Source organism: Zalophus californianus, chromosome 8, assembly GCF_009762305.2.
Source record: "Zalophus californianus isolate mZalCal1 chromosome 8, mZalCal1.pri.v2, whole genome shotgun sequence".
Taxonomy (NCBI): Eukaryota; Metazoa; Chordata; class Mammalia; order Carnivora; family Otariidae; genus Zalophus; species Zalophus californianus.
This window is the reverse complement of record NC_045602.1, coordinates 31,470,800-31,489,703: the sequence shown is the minus strand read 5'-3', so window position 1 is coordinate 31,489,703 and position 18,904 is coordinate 31,470,800. Positions and strand designations below refer to the sequence as shown.

At 47.7% G+C, this 18,904-nt stretch overlaps 2 protein-coding genes across 3 annotated transcripts; one reads left to right on the top strand and one right to left on the bottom strand.

Annotated features, from left to right (window-relative positions):
• Positions 1-7,845: 7,845 nt before the first annotated feature.
• Positions 7,846-10,060, bottom strand: LOC113938387 (translation initiation factor IF-2-like). The gene is made up of 3 exons (XM_027623831.1): positions 9,999-10,060; positions 8,894-9,594; positions 7,846-7,974 (listed from the first exon to the last, which is right to left on the bottom strand). Exons 1-3 carry the CDS (start codon positions 10,058-10,060, stop codon positions 7,940-7,942), a joined length of 798 nt encoding a protein of 265 aa, XP_027479632.1. The 3' UTR covers positions 7,846-7,939.
• On the top strand, positions 9,592-17,435 carry LOC113937594 (cytochrome P450 1B1). 2 transcript variants are annotated; one of them, XM_027622122.2, is made up of 3 exons: positions 9,592-10,605; positions 10,991-12,034; positions 14,937-17,435. In XM_027622122.2, the coding sequence occupies exons 2-3, from the start codon at positions 10,992-10,994 to the stop codon at positions 15,523-15,525; spliced, it is 1,632 nt and encodes a 543-aa protein (XP_027477923.1). In that variant the 5' UTR covers positions 9,592-10,605; position 10,991; the 3' UTR covers positions 15,526-17,435. The 2 variants fall into 2 exon arrangements, with proteins under 2 accessions (XP_027477923.1, XP_027477924.1); XM_027622123.2 differs by having other exon boundaries at positions 10,898-12,034.
• The last annotated feature ends 1,469 nt before the right edge of the window (positions 17,436-18,904 follow it).

Sequence of the window (18,904 nt, the reverse complement as noted above, 5' to 3'; positions counted from 1 at the left end):
GGCCGGAGCTTCTGGGAAGCTGGATAGCACCGTCTCATTTGTACAAATCACCGGGAGGTCCCTTGAGTTCTCTCCCATTTGCACCACGTGGAGTGGTGCTTTCTCAACTGTCCTTGGCAGGGAATCGCATGAGTGTTGTCCCGGAGCCTCATTACTTAGGGCTGCAAAGCATTCACGAAAGCCACGGTGCGACTGGCCCCAAGCCTAGCTGAGGGGAAGGAACCTGGCACGGCCTTGGCCAGAATCCTTCGGGAACATGGCATCCTCCCACCTAAAAAACCGCCTCTGTACTAGGGCCCTGAGGTGAAGCACGTGCAAGGTGAGCTGACACGAGGTGCGGAAGGGTACGGCATGGCTGCCATCTGCGAGGTGGCGGAAAGTGCAGCTTGGCTATTGTTGCTGAGCCCTTCTGCCAAGAGCAGCCTCCTACAGGAGTCAGCAAACGGCTCTGATAAGGAAAATCTGTGTCCTAAGACGGCACACAAAGCCAACAAGAGAGTCCCAGTCCTTGCCCCGGGGCTCTTCCGGGTTCTTCTCCCTGTTCTGCTTCCCGGGCAAACCAATCCGGGTTCTTCTCCCTGCCCCGCTTCGCGCACGCGCCAAAGGTGCCAAGTATGCGGAAGTAGAAGTGTATAAACTGCCCCCTTTGTGCGCGGGGCTCAGACCTTTGGAGACCACTCTCCTCTGAGCCCACTGGCGTTAAATAAACCTCCCATCCTCCAAGATCTCCGGGTGCCGCTTGGTTCTTCTGTCAGGCCATCCAGTCCAGGTTCCGTAACAGCTCCCACAGAAAAAGGACCGTAGCTGACACCGTCGGGAGCCCCTGCCGGGTGCCAGGCACCTCTAAAGCTTACACGTGTTGGCTCAGTGAGTCCCCTGGTATGAACTCTGTGAACTAGGTCCTGGTATCACCTCCGTGTTACCGAAGCGGAACCCGGGCCCCGGAACTGATTGGATTTGCAGCAACTGGAGCCACGCAGCTGCGGCGGTCGAGCCAGATTCAGACCCTGGCTGGCTCTGCAGGGGTGCCGTTAGCCGCTCACCACGCTGCCTCAGGAATACGAGGAGCGGGTGACTGGTGTCACCTTAGGCTTTCAGAAGCTTGCAGGTGCGTAAGGGCGTGTGTCCTTATCCCTGTGAGCACCGCGTACAGCGCTCGGACTCTGACTTTTTTGGAAAAGAGCAAGAATTTATATCTGAGTTCAGAGCAGAGTTCAATAACCTGGTTGAGGTCACTGCTGATAAATAAGCATGCTGGGCCTCACACCCAAGAGTGCCTGGTCCCCGGAGACAAACTCCTGATAAGGGGATGTGCTGGCTTTACTGTTTTTAATCTCTTTGGGAGGATGAAACAAGCCTGGAAGGCACTTGGGCCTGAGCCCAGGAGCCTGTAAAGAATTGCCATTATCCCAGAGGGGATATCAAGGCACAGCGAGGTCACTCTCCCACCCTGGCATCTGTGATGTCTTCCACAGGGATGTGGAGATCCTGAATGTTCCCCCTCTGACGCTTCACAGGCTTTAATCTGGGGATTTCCCTCATCTGTGAAGAAGAGGAGACATCCAAACACAAGCACACATATTCTTTAAAATAAGGAAGAGGTCTGAAAGACAAGTAAGCTTTTTGTTTTGTTTGTTCTCTTTCTACATTTGCAAAGCTAAATGAAAGCAATCGTTCTTTATAAAGGAAGAGGAGTTTGACATACAGTCCTCGGTATAAAACCCCAGGTTCCTGAGGATGCAAACCTGGTGCACCTTTCCAGAAGACAAATGGGGGGTAACAAGACCCTTTAAAATGCATATGCCCATGGTTTGAACATCTCTGCTGGAGACACACTTGCAAGTGTATATAGAATTGCACAGAAAAGTGAAGCATCTCCGGTGAAGTCTATAACGAGACACAGCACGAATGGCCATCTAAGAGTTGGTGGAATAAATTATGCTATAGTCATACCATACAATAGCTCAAAAGCGTGAGGTAGGTCTATACCTTCTATTGTGGTCACCAAGTGGAAAAAAAAAAAAAGTTACCGAACAGTAATTTACAACCTCATTTGTATTAAAAATACACACATACGTACAAACATATGCATGTACGTAAACAGAAGGTACATGGTTCCCGGGGTTACATCTGAGAAGGGGTGGGAGTATGGGCTTTCCCATTTTCCTGCATATTCTTATATTCTGATTAAGTCATTGCAGCGAGAATCTATGTGCTACTTGTGTGTTTTAAAAATTTCTATCTGACCAAAACAGAAAATATACTTTATATATATACATACATACATATATAAAAAATAAATACATGTTGTAAATATAAAATAAATATTTATATAAAATAAATATTTATCCCCATGTTGTTTTCCCGCTCCTGGTGTCTGGCCCTGAGGGTCAGCAAGAGTAACAGCTTCCATGGACCGGAACGCTGTCTTAAAGCCCCAAGATGCATTTAATAGGAATTAATGCAAACCTCATTTTTAGTTTTTTTAAAAATTGATTGCCTAAGAGCACTTAAAGGCTCAGAATGGTATCAAGTCTTACGATGAAAGCTGAAGCCTTTGGTTGATCACCAGCTTAGTATGGGCACAATAGTGGAATGCAGATTTTTAAAACAGTACAAAAACCTTAGTTTGCATTAAAAGGAACACAGTGAGTCTTCTGGGAAGTAACTGCGTCCCTCTGGGCTGGACAGGATGTCACCCACACCTTTGGGGGTATGGTGTTCGGTTTCAGGTATGCACTTAGGCATACTGAAAGACTACATTGTCTAGAAGGCACAGACAAGCTGGATAAAGCTCTAGAAACCCAGAATGACTTGAGGAGCTGGAGCCTTTCTTGGCTGATGGAAGGATGGCTCCGTGGCAGTGCAACAGCCATCTTCAAACATGTGAAGGACTGTTACGTGAAAGGACATTAGTCTTGCTTCACGTCTCTCCGAAGGTAGCTCTAAGTTCAGCAGAAGAAAGAACGTTCACTCCAGATTCTTTCGTAACGTTGGAAAGAACCTCCTAACATCTAGAGCTTTCTAACCCGAGCAGTCCACCAACAGGCCAGGCGACAGTTGAGAAATGAACACTCCCCTTGGAGAACAGAAAAATCCGCTGGGGGTTGATGGTCAAAAAGCCAATGTATAATTATCCAGCCCTCGCGTTCCCTTTTGGGAATGGGCAGGGGAGGGATAACCACGTAAGTTATTTAACTGCCCAGTATTTTCTTAAGCCCTGCATATGACTACAGCTTTCGACCTGAAGTTTTGTCCCTTTGAGGAAGGAGAAGAAAACCTGTTAAGGAAAACAGATCTAACCCTAAAAGCTAAGAGGTTCATGGAGTAAAAGAAGACTGGAATCTGGATCCTCAACCAAGAATCCATCCCAGATATGGAAGCTATACCAGCCAGGAGCCCACGGCTAGACACTGTAATTTCGCTGAACCCAAATGTAGATTTTTGTTTGGTGGTTGCACTTATTGTTGCTTTATGCATTTTCTTGGTAACCCGGTAAATATTCATTTTTAGGAAACAAAATGAAAAACAATGTCCTTCATCTGCCTAAAGGTTTTCTCTGCTTGACCGAAGTTAGGACATTTAAGCTGCATAAAAGCCGCCAATGGCTCAGTTCTCAGATGGCATCTTCCTGCTTCTGTCAGTTTCCTTCCTCCTCTGCCTTCTTCCTTCCCTTTGCTCTGCATTTTTCCTTCTTTCCTGCCTCCACTTCTCTCCCCTTCCCCGTTTCCCCAGCGCCCACGGCCTTGCCTCACGTCACCTGCATTCTGTTGACCAAAGTAGTGGACAGCAGGCTTAGTTCCACTGTGAGAATGGTGAATTTCAGGAACTGGGTGGCTGGTAGTAAAAACTCAGGGAACAAAGGTACAGAAGCAACCTCAGACCTTGGCGTCCCTTCCCTTCCTTTGGATCATCACCGTCCTGAGTTAGTGATTGCTTCCCTGCACAAACACGGAACAGGAGAGTTCCCTTGAATGGGAGACTACCCTAACGATCATTGGGTTCTCTGCTAGCCCCAGCCTTTGATATTTTGCCCCTTTTTCTTTTCTTAGTTGTTCTATCTCCCTGATCCCTTTTCTTACTGTCTTCACTCCTCTTCTCCTGTTCTCCTCTACCCCTAACTCTTTACTGTCCCGGGAGAGAGAAAAGGTGGGCAGGAGGATAGAGAGAGAGAGAGGAGACAAAGGAGAGCAGAGACGGTGGTCACTCCAGAAAGAACAGAGGTCTCAGAGGGAATGCAAGTGACGTGAGGCAAGGAAGGACCCAAGGAAAGGGGGAAGGGGAGGGAAGGGGAGGCAGGAAAGAAGGAAAAATGCAGAGCAGGGGGAAGAAAGAAGGCAGAGGAGGAAGGAAACTGACAGAAGCAGGAAGATGCCATCTGAGAATCGAGCCATTGACGGCTTTTATGCAGTGCAGGGAAATGGTTAAGTGGCTTATCTCCTGGAAACGAGACACAGTGGGACCAGGAGCAGAGGCTGTTTACATACTATATTCCTTTCACTTTCAAAAGGAATTGAAGGAGATCAAAAACCCAGATACACTTAGAGCATTCAAAGAGCAAGGACAGCAAAGAAGGGAAGGGGCAAATCAGAGAGGAAACTGGGGAAAACCATCCCCGTGAGCACGTCCATACGTTCTCCTAGCCCAAAACTGCAGGAGCCAGATCAGATGAAGGAGCCCCATGGACACGCCAATCCCCAGTTCTTGTCACTGTCCTTTCTCATCAGAGATTCTCAATCAAAACTGAGGGGACAATGTAAGATCATAATGTCAGGAAGGTAATTCTTTCTCATGCTCCTAGTTTCTAATCTTAGTAACTTTTAATTTTTTTTTTTGAGTAACTTTTAATTTTGCTACAATTTCAAACTTACAGACATGTCGCAAGAACATCACAAGGAACTCTCCTTTACCCAAATTCTCCAATTATGGACATTTTACCATGTTTGTTTTATCATTTTCATCTCTCTCTCTGTCTTCTCTCCCCCTCCTTCCCTCCCTCCCTCTCTATTTTCTTGAACTATTTGAGAATATGTTGCAAACACGGATGCCCATTCACTTCTAAATACACATGAAAGTATTCTGGTGGGAAACTGGAATAATCCAGTGTAGCTTTGTGGCTTTTACGGATACCAGACTAGATGGAAAGAGCTTAGTGGGGCACTCAGGTCGGAAGGGGAGGATGGCTAAGAAAATGGTCTTAAGCTGCACTGATTTAGAAGTGACCATTTTCTTGGGTTTATTAAGGTCAATAAAATTAGCAAAATCTTCCAAAGCAAAACTGTTCCCTACGCTTTACATGGAATTGAAAAAACATCAATTGTTCACATCAAGTAAAAAAAAAAAAAAAAATGGAAGGGGTTATGGCTTTGGTAGGTAACACTCCTGGCTCCACCGTCCTCATCTAAGAGCTCTCAGGACCACTACTACTGAATATAAAGGCAGAGAACCCAGAGGATCACCGCCAGCGCCCACAGTGCTTTGTCGATTCTAAAACACACTGAAAATGTTTTTAACCTCTGGGAAATTAGACTATGTCTTATTAATCGGTGGCATAATTAGAAATGGCAGCCCCCTGTGTTTACATTAATGCATAAAACAACAGTGCATCTGCAAATGATAACTTCTTATATTAGATGAAATAAGAAAGATTTGTTAGCTCTGTGCTTCTTAGCCCGTATGGTACCAGGAGGAAGGAAGCAGAAGCAAGTCAGGTGGGGCACAGGGTTTTGGTGTTACCTCCTAAGAATCCTCTCAATTCCCAGCACATGATCTGTAGCTTCCTACTACTCCTCTCTCTGCCATACTCTCAGTCGCCTGGGACACTTGCTATATCCCCTGATTGCTATTTCTCTGCCTGCTAGCATGGATCTGATGACGGATGCTTGCGCATCCCATATGTCGAAGACTTGCGAGAGACTGTTGCTTCTACTCCTCTCTCCGCTCAGTGCATGTGCATATGTGTGTTTGGAGAGGGTGGAAGAGCATGGTGTGCAACCGCAAAATTGACATTATGCTGGAGGATTATGCTAGAGGGAAAGCCCGTCAAGAAAACCGACTTCTAGCCTGATGACATAAGGGCTGACTTTCCTGGCTATTAGCTCCAGGTGTAACGCGTCTATCTGATTTGCTGATTTAAAATGACGATGAAGGGGGAGGCTGGGTGGCTCAGTCCATTAAGCATCTGACTCTTGATTTCGGCTCAGGTCATGATCTCAGGATTGTGAGATGGAGCCCTGTGTTGGGCTCCACGCTAAGTGCAGAGTCTGCTTGTCCCTCTCCCTACCCCTCCCCCCTCCCCCCCGAATCCAAATAAATAAATAAAATATTTAAAAAAAAACAAAATGATGACGATAAGGATAATAGGTTTGGGGTATTCTTCAACCCAAAAGGGAGTGATGGACAAAAGTTCTCTCTTCCCACATCCCTCTTTTCCTGATATCAGACCTAGACCGTTGGCACAGGGTGGCCCGATGCTGGCCTGGCATGTCAGAGTCCTTCCGGGGTCTTGTATAATGACCTTGGAAGAGAGACACTCTCTTTTTCTTGGGGTGGTTCATTTGGGGCTGGCCCAGCACATGAGGAGAGTCTCCAGAACAAAGCCCAAGCAGAGACCAGCATAACAGAGATCGGGGAGAGCAGCCCCAGATCCTTCCATCCTGTAAGGTACCACAGTTATCCTTCTCTGCACATGAGCCAGTGCATTCCTGGTCTGCTTAAACAAGCTTATGCTCGATTTCTGTTCTTTGGAATCAGTATAATATAAGGTGTTTCAAACCTCCACTTTAAACTCTCTCTCTAGCTTAGCTGTTCTTTTGAAAGTTATTTGCATCACATAATTCAAGTTTGGGATCTAGGAGGGCGAAATTCCCATATCCTGTGCTGTTGACTGAAAGGAGATCCCAGGACCTTAAATACTACTGGGTTTGGTTGAGAAGTTGTGTTGATAACTAAAGAGCCTGGTGTAGATTCTCACTAGAGAGAGGGCCCTGCCTTGAGCTGGGTCGGGGGTCCCCACGGGCCACCTAGGATTTACCCTACATCTCTGTCCAGTACCAGATGGATCCTCCACCACAAAGTCTGAGAGAATCTGAGACCTGCAAATTCTGAGAAGCTGTTATCATAGCCGATCACTTGGGTCTGTCATAATTGATAAGGACTTGCCTTTTTGACAGCATGGACCCAATTGGTTACTCTGCTTTTTAGAGCATGTCCTAGAACAAGAGCTGAGCCCAAGGCACCATAGCTTGGAGGATATGCTTAACTTATTATCTTATTGCAAGAGGGCATGCATCTAGTTTATCTAAAAATTATACAGCATTATTCAGGAATTATTAACAAGAGGGCTTAGGAACAGCCTTGGGTTATACTTTTGAAAACAGTAATGTACTTGATTTAAAGGCAACCCCTATTTGCTCTGTTTCTGGTAGGGATGCTGGGATAGAGCTTTCAGGAATGTTTGATGGCTCAGAATTGGCATAAGCCCACAGACAATTCCTGTCTATTAAATTAATGCCTACTGAGAGACTGATGCATGCAGCCATCTTGAACTGAATTATTAGGCAAGGGTCTTGTTAAAGCTGGACATTGTAAGGTTATGAAACTCATTTCAAAGGATGTGTAGGCCAACACAGCTCTGGGAAACCAATGCTTATTTACCCAGTTGCTCAAAAATAATTTCATCATGGATCCGAGTGCTCCATTACAGTGTATGAAATCATTTTCAGAGAACCTCTCAAAAACTGCTGAATGGAGACTTTTACAAAAAGCATTTTCTTATCGGGTCAGATGTTTTATTGTTGGTTTCAGTCTCTCACTGAAGGTGTCTCTTTTCAGACACCTCTTTAGGCTTCTTCAAAATTTAACCACTTATTTCCAGGTCAGTTATGAGGCATAGTCCACAGGCCTCCCTCATCCAATTTTATTGCAAAAGGTGACCACACTATTTCTTCTTTGTGATCCTCAGAGTCCTCACTTCTGTAAACAAAAACAACTATTTTAAAAAAATTCTTCCAGCTGAATTTTTTTTTAAGATTTTATTTAATTATTTGAGAGAGAGAGAACGAGGGATGGAGAGCACAAGGGGGAGGGGGGTCAGAGGGAGAAGCAGGCTCCTCGCTGAGCAGGGAGCCCGATGTGGGACTCGATCCTGGGACCCCAGGATCATGACCTGAGCCAAAGGCAGTCGCTTAACCAACTGAGCCACCCAGGCACCTCCCCCCCCCTTTTTAAAAGGCAGGCAGGAGAGATAGCGTTTGTGCTTTTTACATCTGAGGATTTCCTTCCACACAAACGGGTACGATGGATCTGGAATGGGACTCAAGGGGTTCAAATTCTGGCTTCACCTCTTGATAGCTGGTAAGAAGTGGGAAGGGGAAGAAAACCATCAAGCATTTCAATCACTTCCTTGAAAAGAGAAATCATTTAAGATTATATTGTATTTTTTTTCTAATTTTTACTTTTTAGAGAGGGAGAAAGAGGGGTGGAGAGGCAGAGGGAGAGAGAGAGAATTTTAAGCAGGCTCCACGCCCAGCGGGAGTGGACATGGGGCTCAATCTCACAAGCCGCAGATCATGACCTCAGCCGAAATCAAGAGTATGAGGCTCAACAGACTGAGCCACCCAGGCGCCCCAAGATTATACTGTATGACTGTAATTGTATTATTGCAGTGTGTGTGATCTTGGTTAAGTCACATAACCTCTCCGAACACCAGTTTCCACTTCTGTAAACTGAGAAGCAATAGAATAGAGATCTCCAGCATGGGTAATACTCAAAGCGCAGAGTTGTCACGTGGTAAATGCCCCACTTTTATATTGACGCTTGAGGATCCCAGAGGCCCGGAGATAAAATTCCAGCCTGGGCAACTACCATACATCCCACCCTTCCCCGGGCTCACCCTTTCTCCTGCCTTGCGGAGAAGGCCTTTGCTCCCCAGGAGCTTGCAAATGCTTTGTACCAGCCTGTAAGGAAGGGCGCAGCCGGCCGGGGAAGCTACCGGGCCGCGAGCACCTCCGGCTTCCTCCCTTCGAAGGAAGCGTCCCCATCTCGAGTTCACAGCGCCCAGATCCGCCCCCGATAGGGTGGTCAGGGCGTCCGCCTCGCTGGCCAGCCGGGGTGCGGCCGTGCGTGCGCCGCGGTGGGTGGTGGCGGCCGGCACGCTGCCCTGAGCCGCCGCCCCCGCCCCCGCCGCCTCGGCGTGGCAGGTGCCGTGAGAAGCGCCCAAGGATATGACCAGAGCCCAAGACTTTCCAGAAGCCGCGCACGCAAAGCCCTGCTCGGCACGCAAGGGGGAGGGACACCAGAGGAAACTTCAACCCGATAAAATTGGTAGGCGCGAGGAGAACGGCCTCCTGCTCCTCCTCCCCCTCGTCCCTCCCTCCGGGATCATCAGAGCATTGTCCCTCCGCTCCTCGCCGCGAGTTCGCCCCAGCTTGGCTCCCGGCCCTGTGCCGCCGAGGGTCCCGGACGCGGCCGGCGCGACCCCGCGCGGGGCAGTGGGCGGCGCCACCTGGGTGGCTGCGAAGCGGGAAACCTCGCGACCAGCTGCGCCCGGTCAGCGCCGGCCTTTGTGTGCCAAGCGCGGCCCGGGCCCTGGGTCTGGGAGCGGCGTCTTACGGGGATTCTTGATCTCGCTGCGCGAGGGGGAAGCAGAACTTTGCGCGGCAAAGAGCCTCATTTGTTTACAAGAAAGTTCCAATAAAATAAAACAACTAGGGATGCTGTAAAAGGCAAGCGCCGCCACCACCCGGCATTCCGCGTTCCCAAACCGACAGGTTCCCTCTCTCGGCCCGCGCGCCCAACGAGCCCGAGCGGGTTTGTCTCGGGGAACGGAGCTCAGTCACCGAGGGGGAAGGGGGGTCGTGAGCTCCGGGCGGGGGGCTTGCTCCCACGGAGAACGCCGCGGGACCCGCAGGTTCTGTTCCCAGCGCGCTTCCGGGAAGCTGCGGCTTCGATGGGGAGCGACTGATTAAGAGTGGTTTTCCGGCAAACGGGAAGTTCACACCGCAGCTTCTAGCAAAGCCGCCAGCCACTGAGCCCAGGCCGTCGGGAGAATCGCGGCCATTTGGCGTGACCGCGGGAGCCCAGCGACCGGGGTCGGGGTCTGAGCGGCTGGAAGGGAGCCGGCGCCCCGCCCCCCGCAAGCCCCGCCCCGCCAGGTTCCACCATCTCCTCCCCCCTCTCCCCCCGACAGACCTTAAAAGCCAGGCGGGATGGCGCGTTTTGACTCCAGCGTTACTGTGTGCAAACGGGCCACGCCTCGGCGACACCAGCTGTTAGAGACGCGCGGGGGTCCTGAGGGCTGGGAATTGGCTGCACTCGTTGACTCCCAGTCTCAGTCCGCACTCTGCGAGAAAACCCCGGCTTTGCCGAGGCCCCAGGTATAGCGGGGTTCGGCAAAGGAGGCACCTTTCTCGGCCCCCAGCCCAATCCCAGCGCCCCTAGCTCGGACGACGTCTAGAGGCCCCAGAGTGGGTGCTCAAGCTCCCAGAGCAGCAGGTGTCCAGGCGAGGTCTCCGATTTCCTGGAGACGTCTTGCCCTCCATAGAGGCCCCGGCCCGATTTCGGAGCCGTCCATCCCGCGCCGCTGGAAACCGCGCCACCTCGCAGGTCAGTCTATCCGCGGAGCCGCCTTCCCGCGGCCTTGCCGGGCCGGGGTGGTAGGCACTGAGAGGGAACTGAGCGCCTCCGTCTTGATGCCCTCCGGGTTGTCCCCGAATTGCTGGAACCGTTACGCAGGTGGGGGTTGAGGTGGGGACGGAGAGTCCGGGGCACAGAGAGGTGGAAACGCGCTCTTTCCCTTCTCCTTAGAGGAATGGGTTTGGGACGGGAAGAAGCGTCCTCTGCTGCTTCCCCGGTGAGCCCGCCCTGACCTACGCGCGACCTCCTCCCTTCCCAACAGCGCACCGTAGCCGGACGCCCGGGGTGGGGGCGTGGGGCGCCGGCTCCTTCCTCTGCACACCTGAGCGTCACGCCTCCGCGGTTCTCTCTCCAGCATGGCCACCACCCTCGGTGCCGACGCTCCCCTGCAGCCGAGTGCGCTGCCGTCCCAACAGACCACGCTCCTGCTGCTCCTTTCGGTGCTGGCCGCCGTGCACGTGGGCCAGTGGCTGTTGCGGCAGCGGCGGCGGCAGCCGGGGTCCGCGCCGCCGGGCCCGTTTGCGTGGCCGCTGATCGGAAATGCGGCGGCGATGGGTCCGGCGCCGCACCTCTCGTTCGCGCGCCTGGCGCGGCGCTACGGCGACGTCTTCCAGATCCGCCTGGGCAACTGTCCGGTGGTGGTGCTGAACGGGGAGCGCGCCATCCGCCAGGCGCTGGTGCAGCAGGGCGCCGCCTTCGCCGACCGGCCGCGCTTCGCTTCCTTCCGCGTGGTGTCCGGCGGCCGCAGCCTGGCTTTCGGCCCGTACTCCCAGAGCTGGAAGGTGCAGCGGCGCGCGGCGCACAGCACCATGCGGGCCTTCTCCACGCGCCAGCCGCGCAGCCGGCGCGTCCTCGAGGGCCACGTGCTGGGCGAGGCGCGGGAGCTGGTGGCGCTGCTGGTGCGCGGCAGCGCGGGCGGCGCCTTCGTGGACCCGCGGCCCCTGACCGTGGTGGCCGTGGCGAACGTCATGAGCGCCGTGTGCTTCGGTTGCCGCTACAGCCACGACGACGCCGAGTTCCGCGAGCTGCTCAGCCACAACCAGAAGTTCGGGCGCACGGTGGGCGCGGGCAGCTTGGTGGACGTGCTGCCCTGGCTGCAGCGTTTCCCCAACCCCGTGCGCACCGCCTTCCGCGAGTTCGAGCAGCTCAACCGCAACTTCAGCAACTTCGTCCTCGACAAGTTCCTGAGGCACCGCGAAAGCCTGCAGCCCGGGGCCGGCCCGCGCGACATGATGGACGCCTTCATCATCTCCGCGGGAACCGAGGCGGCGGAGGGCTCGGAGGACGGCGGCGCGCGGCTGGACCTGGAGTACGTGCCGGCCACTGTCACCGACATCTTCGGCGCCAGCCAGGACACGCTCTCCACCGCGCTGCAGTGGCTGCTCATCCTTTTCACCAGGTAAAGCCTCCAGCAGGCGTGGGCCGGGCCTTCCTTCCCTCCCCTGTAAAAGGTGGAGTGGGGTGGGGGACTAGAATATGCTGAGGTCGCGACGAACGCCCAGGGTGTGGGGTTCTGTGCCGAAACCTTTCGAAGGTTCTGCACCTCTCGAAGCTGAGATCGCGGCGCGGAAGCGCAGCTCGGGAAGGAAGGCAGAGTGCTGGCCGAGCCCGCGCGCGCACCTTACCCAGCAGGGTCCCGACCGCCCGCATCTTTGATCTTGTGGCTCTCTACCTCTCCAACTGGGGACACATTTGTGGGAGCCCCCTGAAAGGCAAGATCTTCTAAGTGTCCGCAGATCAGCCCCGATCTCTGCCTCCTTGGCACAGCAGAAGCAAAATTGGCACGGTTCCAAAAGAAAGGGTAACGGGCAATATGTTCAACGAACACAGCTGCGAATCGGCTCGGCCAGTCCCGGGCGCCGATCAGAGGCCGCCTAGCCCCGGCGTTGCCAGCCAGCCGCGCGTCCGGACTCTGTTCCCGGGCAGAGGGAGCGCTCGGAGGCCGGCCCCGCCCGCGCTTAGCCGGCACGGAAGCTTTAGGAAGGCGGCCAGAAATTAGCAGGTTGTGCTGGGTTTACGAAACCGCCGCGCTAGTTGTGTTAGAAGCGTCCGGGTAAAAAACAAAAACAAAAACAAAAACAAAAAAACCCCCAGAACCTGCAGAAGCAGTCACTTTTACCGAGCGCAGAGCGGCGCCTCGAAAGGCAAACAGGGTATCCAGGGGGCGCCTGCGGACGGACTTTTCTGGTTCCCGGGCCCGGCTCGGTTGGCAAGCTGGTCGGCAGTGCCCACCTGGATCGTGGTCGCAGACCTCTGGGAAGCTCTACACGCAGGACGCAAACGGGTTGCTGGTATAGGGTGTTGCCAGACTTAGAAAATAGAAAAGAAAATTCACACAGGACATGCTTTTGCTGAACGATTAGCCATCGTTTATCTGAAATTTAGATTTAACAGAGCAGCCTGTTTTTGTCTGGGAACCCTGCTCCAGGGGCAGATGGCTCCTTCAAGGCACATCTTGGTTGCCTTGAGAGACCTGAAGCCCTGGTTGTACCATTTCTTGGCGCAGAAGGAAGCGGCGGGGGATGCTGAATTTGCTGGCAATCCAGACATTGGAAGGCAAAGACTGCTTCTTTTCTTATTAGAATCCTGCAACCTCTATGTCCTTAGATCCTGTGCAAATACTTTTATCAATGGAATTTTTTGTATATTTAACATTGTTTTCAGTATTAAGAGCACAGAAACACATATGGGCAATGAGCAGAAATCAAATACAAAGAAGTCAATAATCGGGAAAAGACATCCCAAAATGATATCAATGGGTCCTTTGCATCCCACCAGAAGCATATCATCTTTTGAAACGCCCCCCCCTTTTTTATATCAGAAACTGAATTGGGCAGCAAAAGTAAACAATTTTGGAGTCACTTTCGATTCAAGATAGCCGATGAATATGTTTTTCTTCTTTTTAGTGAAAAGACAGTATGACGGAGGTTGGCAAATTACACTACCCATTTTTGTATGTAAGTTTCTTAGCAAAATACTACCATGCCCATTCATTTATGTATTGTCAGTGGCTGCCTTCCTAGCACAAGGCAGAACTGAATAGTTGTGACAGGGGGTTTGGTCAGCAAAGCCTAAAATATTTACTATCTGGCCTTTCATGAAAAAGTTTGCAGACCCCTGAAGTATGATGTTCATGAAGCAGTTTTTTAAATCACCCATAATTTCATACCATACATGCTTAAGTTTTTTTCAGAGATGCAATAATTTTTTACCTTTTTTTTAACTTCCGACATTTTCACTTATTGTAATGGACATTTCCCTGTCTTTTAAACTTGATTTTAGTGATTTTTTGATGGCTCCCTATTATTTTTGTCATAATATCCCCATTATTTTTGATCACTTCTTTTAATAGTGTTGATTGCATTTTTAAAATTTCAGCTATTGTTGTAGTTACACATTTTTGTACCTGTTGTTTCCTGCACATACATTTCTAGGCATGGATGACTGGGTTTAAAAAGAGTGGGGAGGAGTTACCCTTCTGCATCTTGCTTTGTACTCAGATTTTGTTTTCCAAAAGGACAGTACTTTTGTATTGCCAAGAGTCAATAACCATTACAGCTTGTACCATTGTCTCTCGAATATTGGGAATTTCCTTTTAAGTTTAGAAGATGTGTAGCTTTATCTATCAGAGCACCAATTTGTGTGAAGTGAGAGCAGTGTATGTGCTAGAATTATCCTGGGAGATGAGAGGAAAAAAGGATCCACTTTTGGGGCTGCTTTTTTACCTTTGTGGGCCCTGGGTGCTCTTGCCTCTGTAGACAGGTTACCCCATAAGAGATTTTTAATGACATTTATTACTAATTGGAATAAAGATAAAGATATTAAAATTAGATATTAAAACATTTTCTTTGACCTAATAGTTCTTTTTCTTCTTCTTCTTCTTCTTCTTCTTCTTCTTCTTTTTTTTTTGTTTTGATTTTGAATGAAATGAAAACATTTCCATGGGCCCTTGGAAAGTTTTGTGGGTCCTTGTGCCTCACGGAGAAGTTGGCTTTGTCCGTTAGGAGCTTTTTCAGGCTAGAAAACTTAAGACTATTTTCGACTTAGGATAGGAAAGAGAACATTAGCCAGGTAAGGCTTATTACAGGAAATAGAACTATTAGTTTATCCATCCTGTAATTTAGTGAGAAATTAGGAAGCTGTTTGGGATTCTTTTCTTTTTTGGGGGTCTGGCAGTGTTAATTCAGCCACTGATTCAGATAAAGAAGGTGGAATTAAAATAAATGGTCATGTGCTTTCTAGACGAAAGAAGGATTCGTTTTCCTCACTTATTTTCTCCTTCTGTGTTAACAACCCAACAGGTATCCTGAAGTGCAGGCTCGGGTCCAGGCCGAACTGGATCAAGTCGTGGGTAGAGACCGGCTACCCTGCCTGGATGACCAGCCCAACCTGCCCTACGTCATGGCCTTTCTTTATGAAGCCATGCGCTTCTCCAGCTTCGTGCCCGTCACCATTCCTCACGCCACCACCACCAGCGCCTCTGTCTTGGGCTACCACATTCCCAAGGACACGGTGGTTTTTGTTAACCAGTGGTCTGTGAATCATGACCCAGTGAAGTGGTCTAATCCAGAGGACTTTGATCCGGGCCGGTTCTTGGACAAAGACGGCTTCATCGACAAGGACCTGGCCAGCAGCGTGATGATTTTTTCCGTGGGCAAACGGCGGTGCATTGGGGAAGAGCTTTCCAAGATGCAGCTGTTTCTCTTCATTTCCATCCTGGCTCATGAGTGCAATTTCAAGGCCAATCCAGATGAACCCTCGAAGATAGATTTTAATTACGGTCTGACCATTAAACCCAAGTCATTTCGAATCAACGTCACTCTCAGAGAGTCCATGGAGCTCCTCGATAGTGCTGTCCAAAAGTTTCAAGCCGAGGAGGACTGCCAGTGAGAAGCCACAAGGAAGCGAGCTCGAATTTTAGAAGTACTCAAGTGGGGGGGGGATGGGGAGTAGACTTTGCTAACTCCTTGCGCCACTTTCTCAGTTAGCCTCTAGAGTGAGCATAAATCAACCGACCGGCAGATGATGTGCTTCACACATGTGCTCAGAGGAGCACTGGGCTATGAAGGAGCTCCTGGAAGGGTTTTGGAGCCAAAGAATTAAAGGGTCCAAAGAATTTTTACACAATGATGAGTGCTGGAAATAGTATCTTGGAGGGAGCATCCTTGGGAGTTGAAACCCACATGTGTGCACATGCAAATGAGTGAATGAAGAAGAGTTTCAGTGACCATGCCTCCGTGGGTGGGGTCCGAGATGGATGTTCCGCTGCTGAAATCTGCTCCGTAGGAAAATCGTAGTAAGCAAAGTTTCAGAATATATTGTTGAATATGCAAAGGCAAATAATTTCAGTGTAAGACATGGGATTGAGGGTGATAGGGGAAAAGGGTAAAGACCAGAAATTCCTTTCTCACCTCTTCAATAAAAAATAGTTTAGGGAGGCTGTAGTATCTACATGGATGGATTTGTCTTTTTGCCTAGTGATATGCTTTCTCTTTTTTTTGCATAAATCATAAAGTCATTTGCTTATAAAGAAATTAATAGTATGGTTGATTCAGTGATTATAGTAGGCTTCAATGATTTATCAGGAATTTTAAAGTGTAAGTTGTTAAATTGTAAAAAAATTCTAAGTCGAAGTTATACCTTTGTTGTTGCCAAAGTACAGAATTTCAATGATGAGAAAAAAAAAGATTTACTGGCCCAGCTAAGCTTTATAGTATATGATAATAATGCATTAATTTCAGGAAGTTTCATAGGTTAAAAAAGTCACCAAATACTAGTCAATATATTTATATTATAATTATCATAAGCAATATGTATTAGTTAGTAGATTATTAAATAGTATTAGCTGTTTTGGTTAAGAAAAGTTTGAATAATGTACATCTTTCCAAAAGAAAGACAAATGAAAAAGTATAATTCAACCAATTTGGGCTCAAATACGTGAAATGAGCCTATTTTAACATGATGGAAACCAAGGTAAAGCAAAGTCCATTCTCTCATCTGCTACTTGAATGAGAACTTAAAAATCTCAAAATTGGATCTCTAAGATGTGTTCCTTATTACTTTATAAGATATTTTCTAAAATTATATTCATAATCTAGAATCTTCTTGTGAGATGAAGTTAATATGTTATAATTCCAAACTCTTGGCATGCTTAAATTTTAATTAGATTTTAGAGCCATTCTGATTGTTGAGTTCCAGTTGAAGTTACTGGAAATCTAACCATTAGCCTGGGCAAGGCAGAGAAATTTAACCTGTGTCTGCCTGATGAGTAGGGAAAAATGCAATGAATTATCTAGATGTTCTCTTTATTAGAGAACCAGGGGGGAGATTCCCATCATAATAGGCCTAGTTTCTTAAATGATTTTTTAAAAATAGTGTTCATGTCTGTGTTTTGGAAAGTCAGAATCAGAAGGTAGTGTTAGAAGGCTGTTTTGAAGATTGCATCATATTCCATTGGAGCCCATCAGATCGGGCATGCTGTTCAGGATGGCCGGCCTGGTGAGCAGTCACTTTGGTAACTGTGAAAACATGAAGCCTGAATGAAATACGTATGTTCCATTTATGTAAAGAGCCTGAAAACCTTAAAACACACACACACACACACACACACAAAATGCATTATAGAAGATGGCGAAAGTTCAAAGTAAAGGTTGGAGCTTTAACTTCATTGCATGTGAACTTGCAGAGGAAGATATATCATGTCCTGAAAGCTTACTGCTTCTTACATTCTGTTAAGCTTTTTGGAATCTTTTAATCAAAATTACAAAGGGAAGAGTGACGGCTGTGCATAGGGGTGGTGAGAAAAAAAGAGAGGAAAAGGAAGAAATATGGTTAAACTTTTCCCCACTCATTCCAAATTAATTCATCTGAAGCACAAAATTTGAAATATGAACATTTAGAAAAATGTTTCGTGGGCCAACGTTAAATCCTAAGTAGACTTAAAAAAAATCTACAACACAGACAATCTATTTTGTAATTTGGAATTCTTTTATTAATAAACATTTTGTATAATTTTAATCAATAGGATCTCATAGCTCTACCTCTTGAGTATGTAGAACTGTGCCAGTATTTTTAAAGGCACTAAAGCCAACTGTAGAAATCGGGCTTAGTCAGTACATTTAAATTTTTTTGTCACCAGCTATTCGAAAACGTGATTACCCTCCACCCCTAAGCAGGGCCGAGACAGGAATTAGGCTGCCCTAGCCCACTTACTCTGAGACATGTGTGGTACCAAGAGTAATCATGTACCAATCTGGATGCATCATTAAGTCATCCAAGTCCAGATGTGCTAGAATCTGTATGGATGTAGGCTCAGTTCGTCTGGGACTTCTGGCAATGGAAAAGCTGTGCTTATATAGGAAGTGAGGTGGGCTCTTGGAGGCTACCTGGCTTATTTAAATACAACTGGGTTATTCTATATTTTATAATCTAGTTAAAGAAAGAAAATCAAAACCCAAAACAGACAAATACAAATAACCAAACTTGGAGGCTACAATAATCCAGCTACTGGTTTAATCAGAAAACCTTATTTTATTTCTTCCAGAGAAAGAATGTATTTGCTGGTCACTATTGTAGTCAGAATATCTACTCCAGGTTATGATGATAGTTAAAGTATATTGTTTCTTAAATGCTTCCTTTATATACTGAAGCTTTGACTTTGCAAGAAGATTACTTTTTTCCAAACAAAAAGATGTCTCAGGTTTGTTTTGTGGGTTTATCTGAAAGCTTTTTTTTATTTTTCTCTGAAAGCTTTCATGTCTCAGAACTTAGCCTTCACCTGTGAAATGCTATTATGTCCTTAATATTTCCTTATTAGATCTATATTAGATCAAGTAGTTGCATAGCATTTATATTAATTTGTATGTTCTTAGCTATGACACACTGTGTGGTACTTTAGTAGATGTTTATAGCTCAACGATAACTTTTTATTTAACCTTTTCTTATTGTATTTTATCATGTTTGCTTTTAACATGTACAGAGCAACTATCATACATAGTTGTACCTGAAATACATTTTGGTGACACAGTGTTAACATGTATCTTTTTACTGTTCAATATACCAGATTAAAAACATTCTGTATCTGTAATTACCTATAACTGGACACCATTACCAAAATAATAAAAATCACTTTCATAATCTTGTTACAAAGTTTTACTTTATGTTGTAGCAAATATGCTACATTTTTTTCAACATGCCTCCATTCATTAGTGCATCCATTTATTTCAACTACTACTTATAAGTGCTTGAATTAAAATGTTGCATTTAAACA

Excerpts from the sequence above, each read along its gene's own strand:
- LOC113937594 (XM_027622122.2), top strand. The coding sequence starts at position 10,992 with ATGGCCACCACCCTCGGTGCCGACGCTCCCCTGCAGCCGAGTGCGCTG. Across the intron at positions 12,035-14,936 it reads CTGCTCATCCTTTTCACCAG|GTATCCTGAAGTGCAGGCTC; the intron begins GTAAAGCCTCCA and ends ACAACCCAACAG.
- LOC113938387 (XM_027623831.1), bottom strand. The coding sequence starts at position 10,060 with ATGGCCGCGATTCTCCCGACGGCCTGGGCTCAGTGGCTGGCGGCTTTG. Across the intron at positions 9,595-9,998 it reads GCTTTGCTAGAAGCTGCGGT|ACCCAGGGCCCGGGCCGCGC; the intron begins GTGAACTTCCCG and ends CGCCGCTCCCAG. Across the intron at positions 7,975-8,893 it reads TCCGCAAGGCAGGAGAAAGG|AAGTGAGGACTCTGAGGATC; the intron begins GTGAGCCCGGGG and ends TTTTGTTTACAG.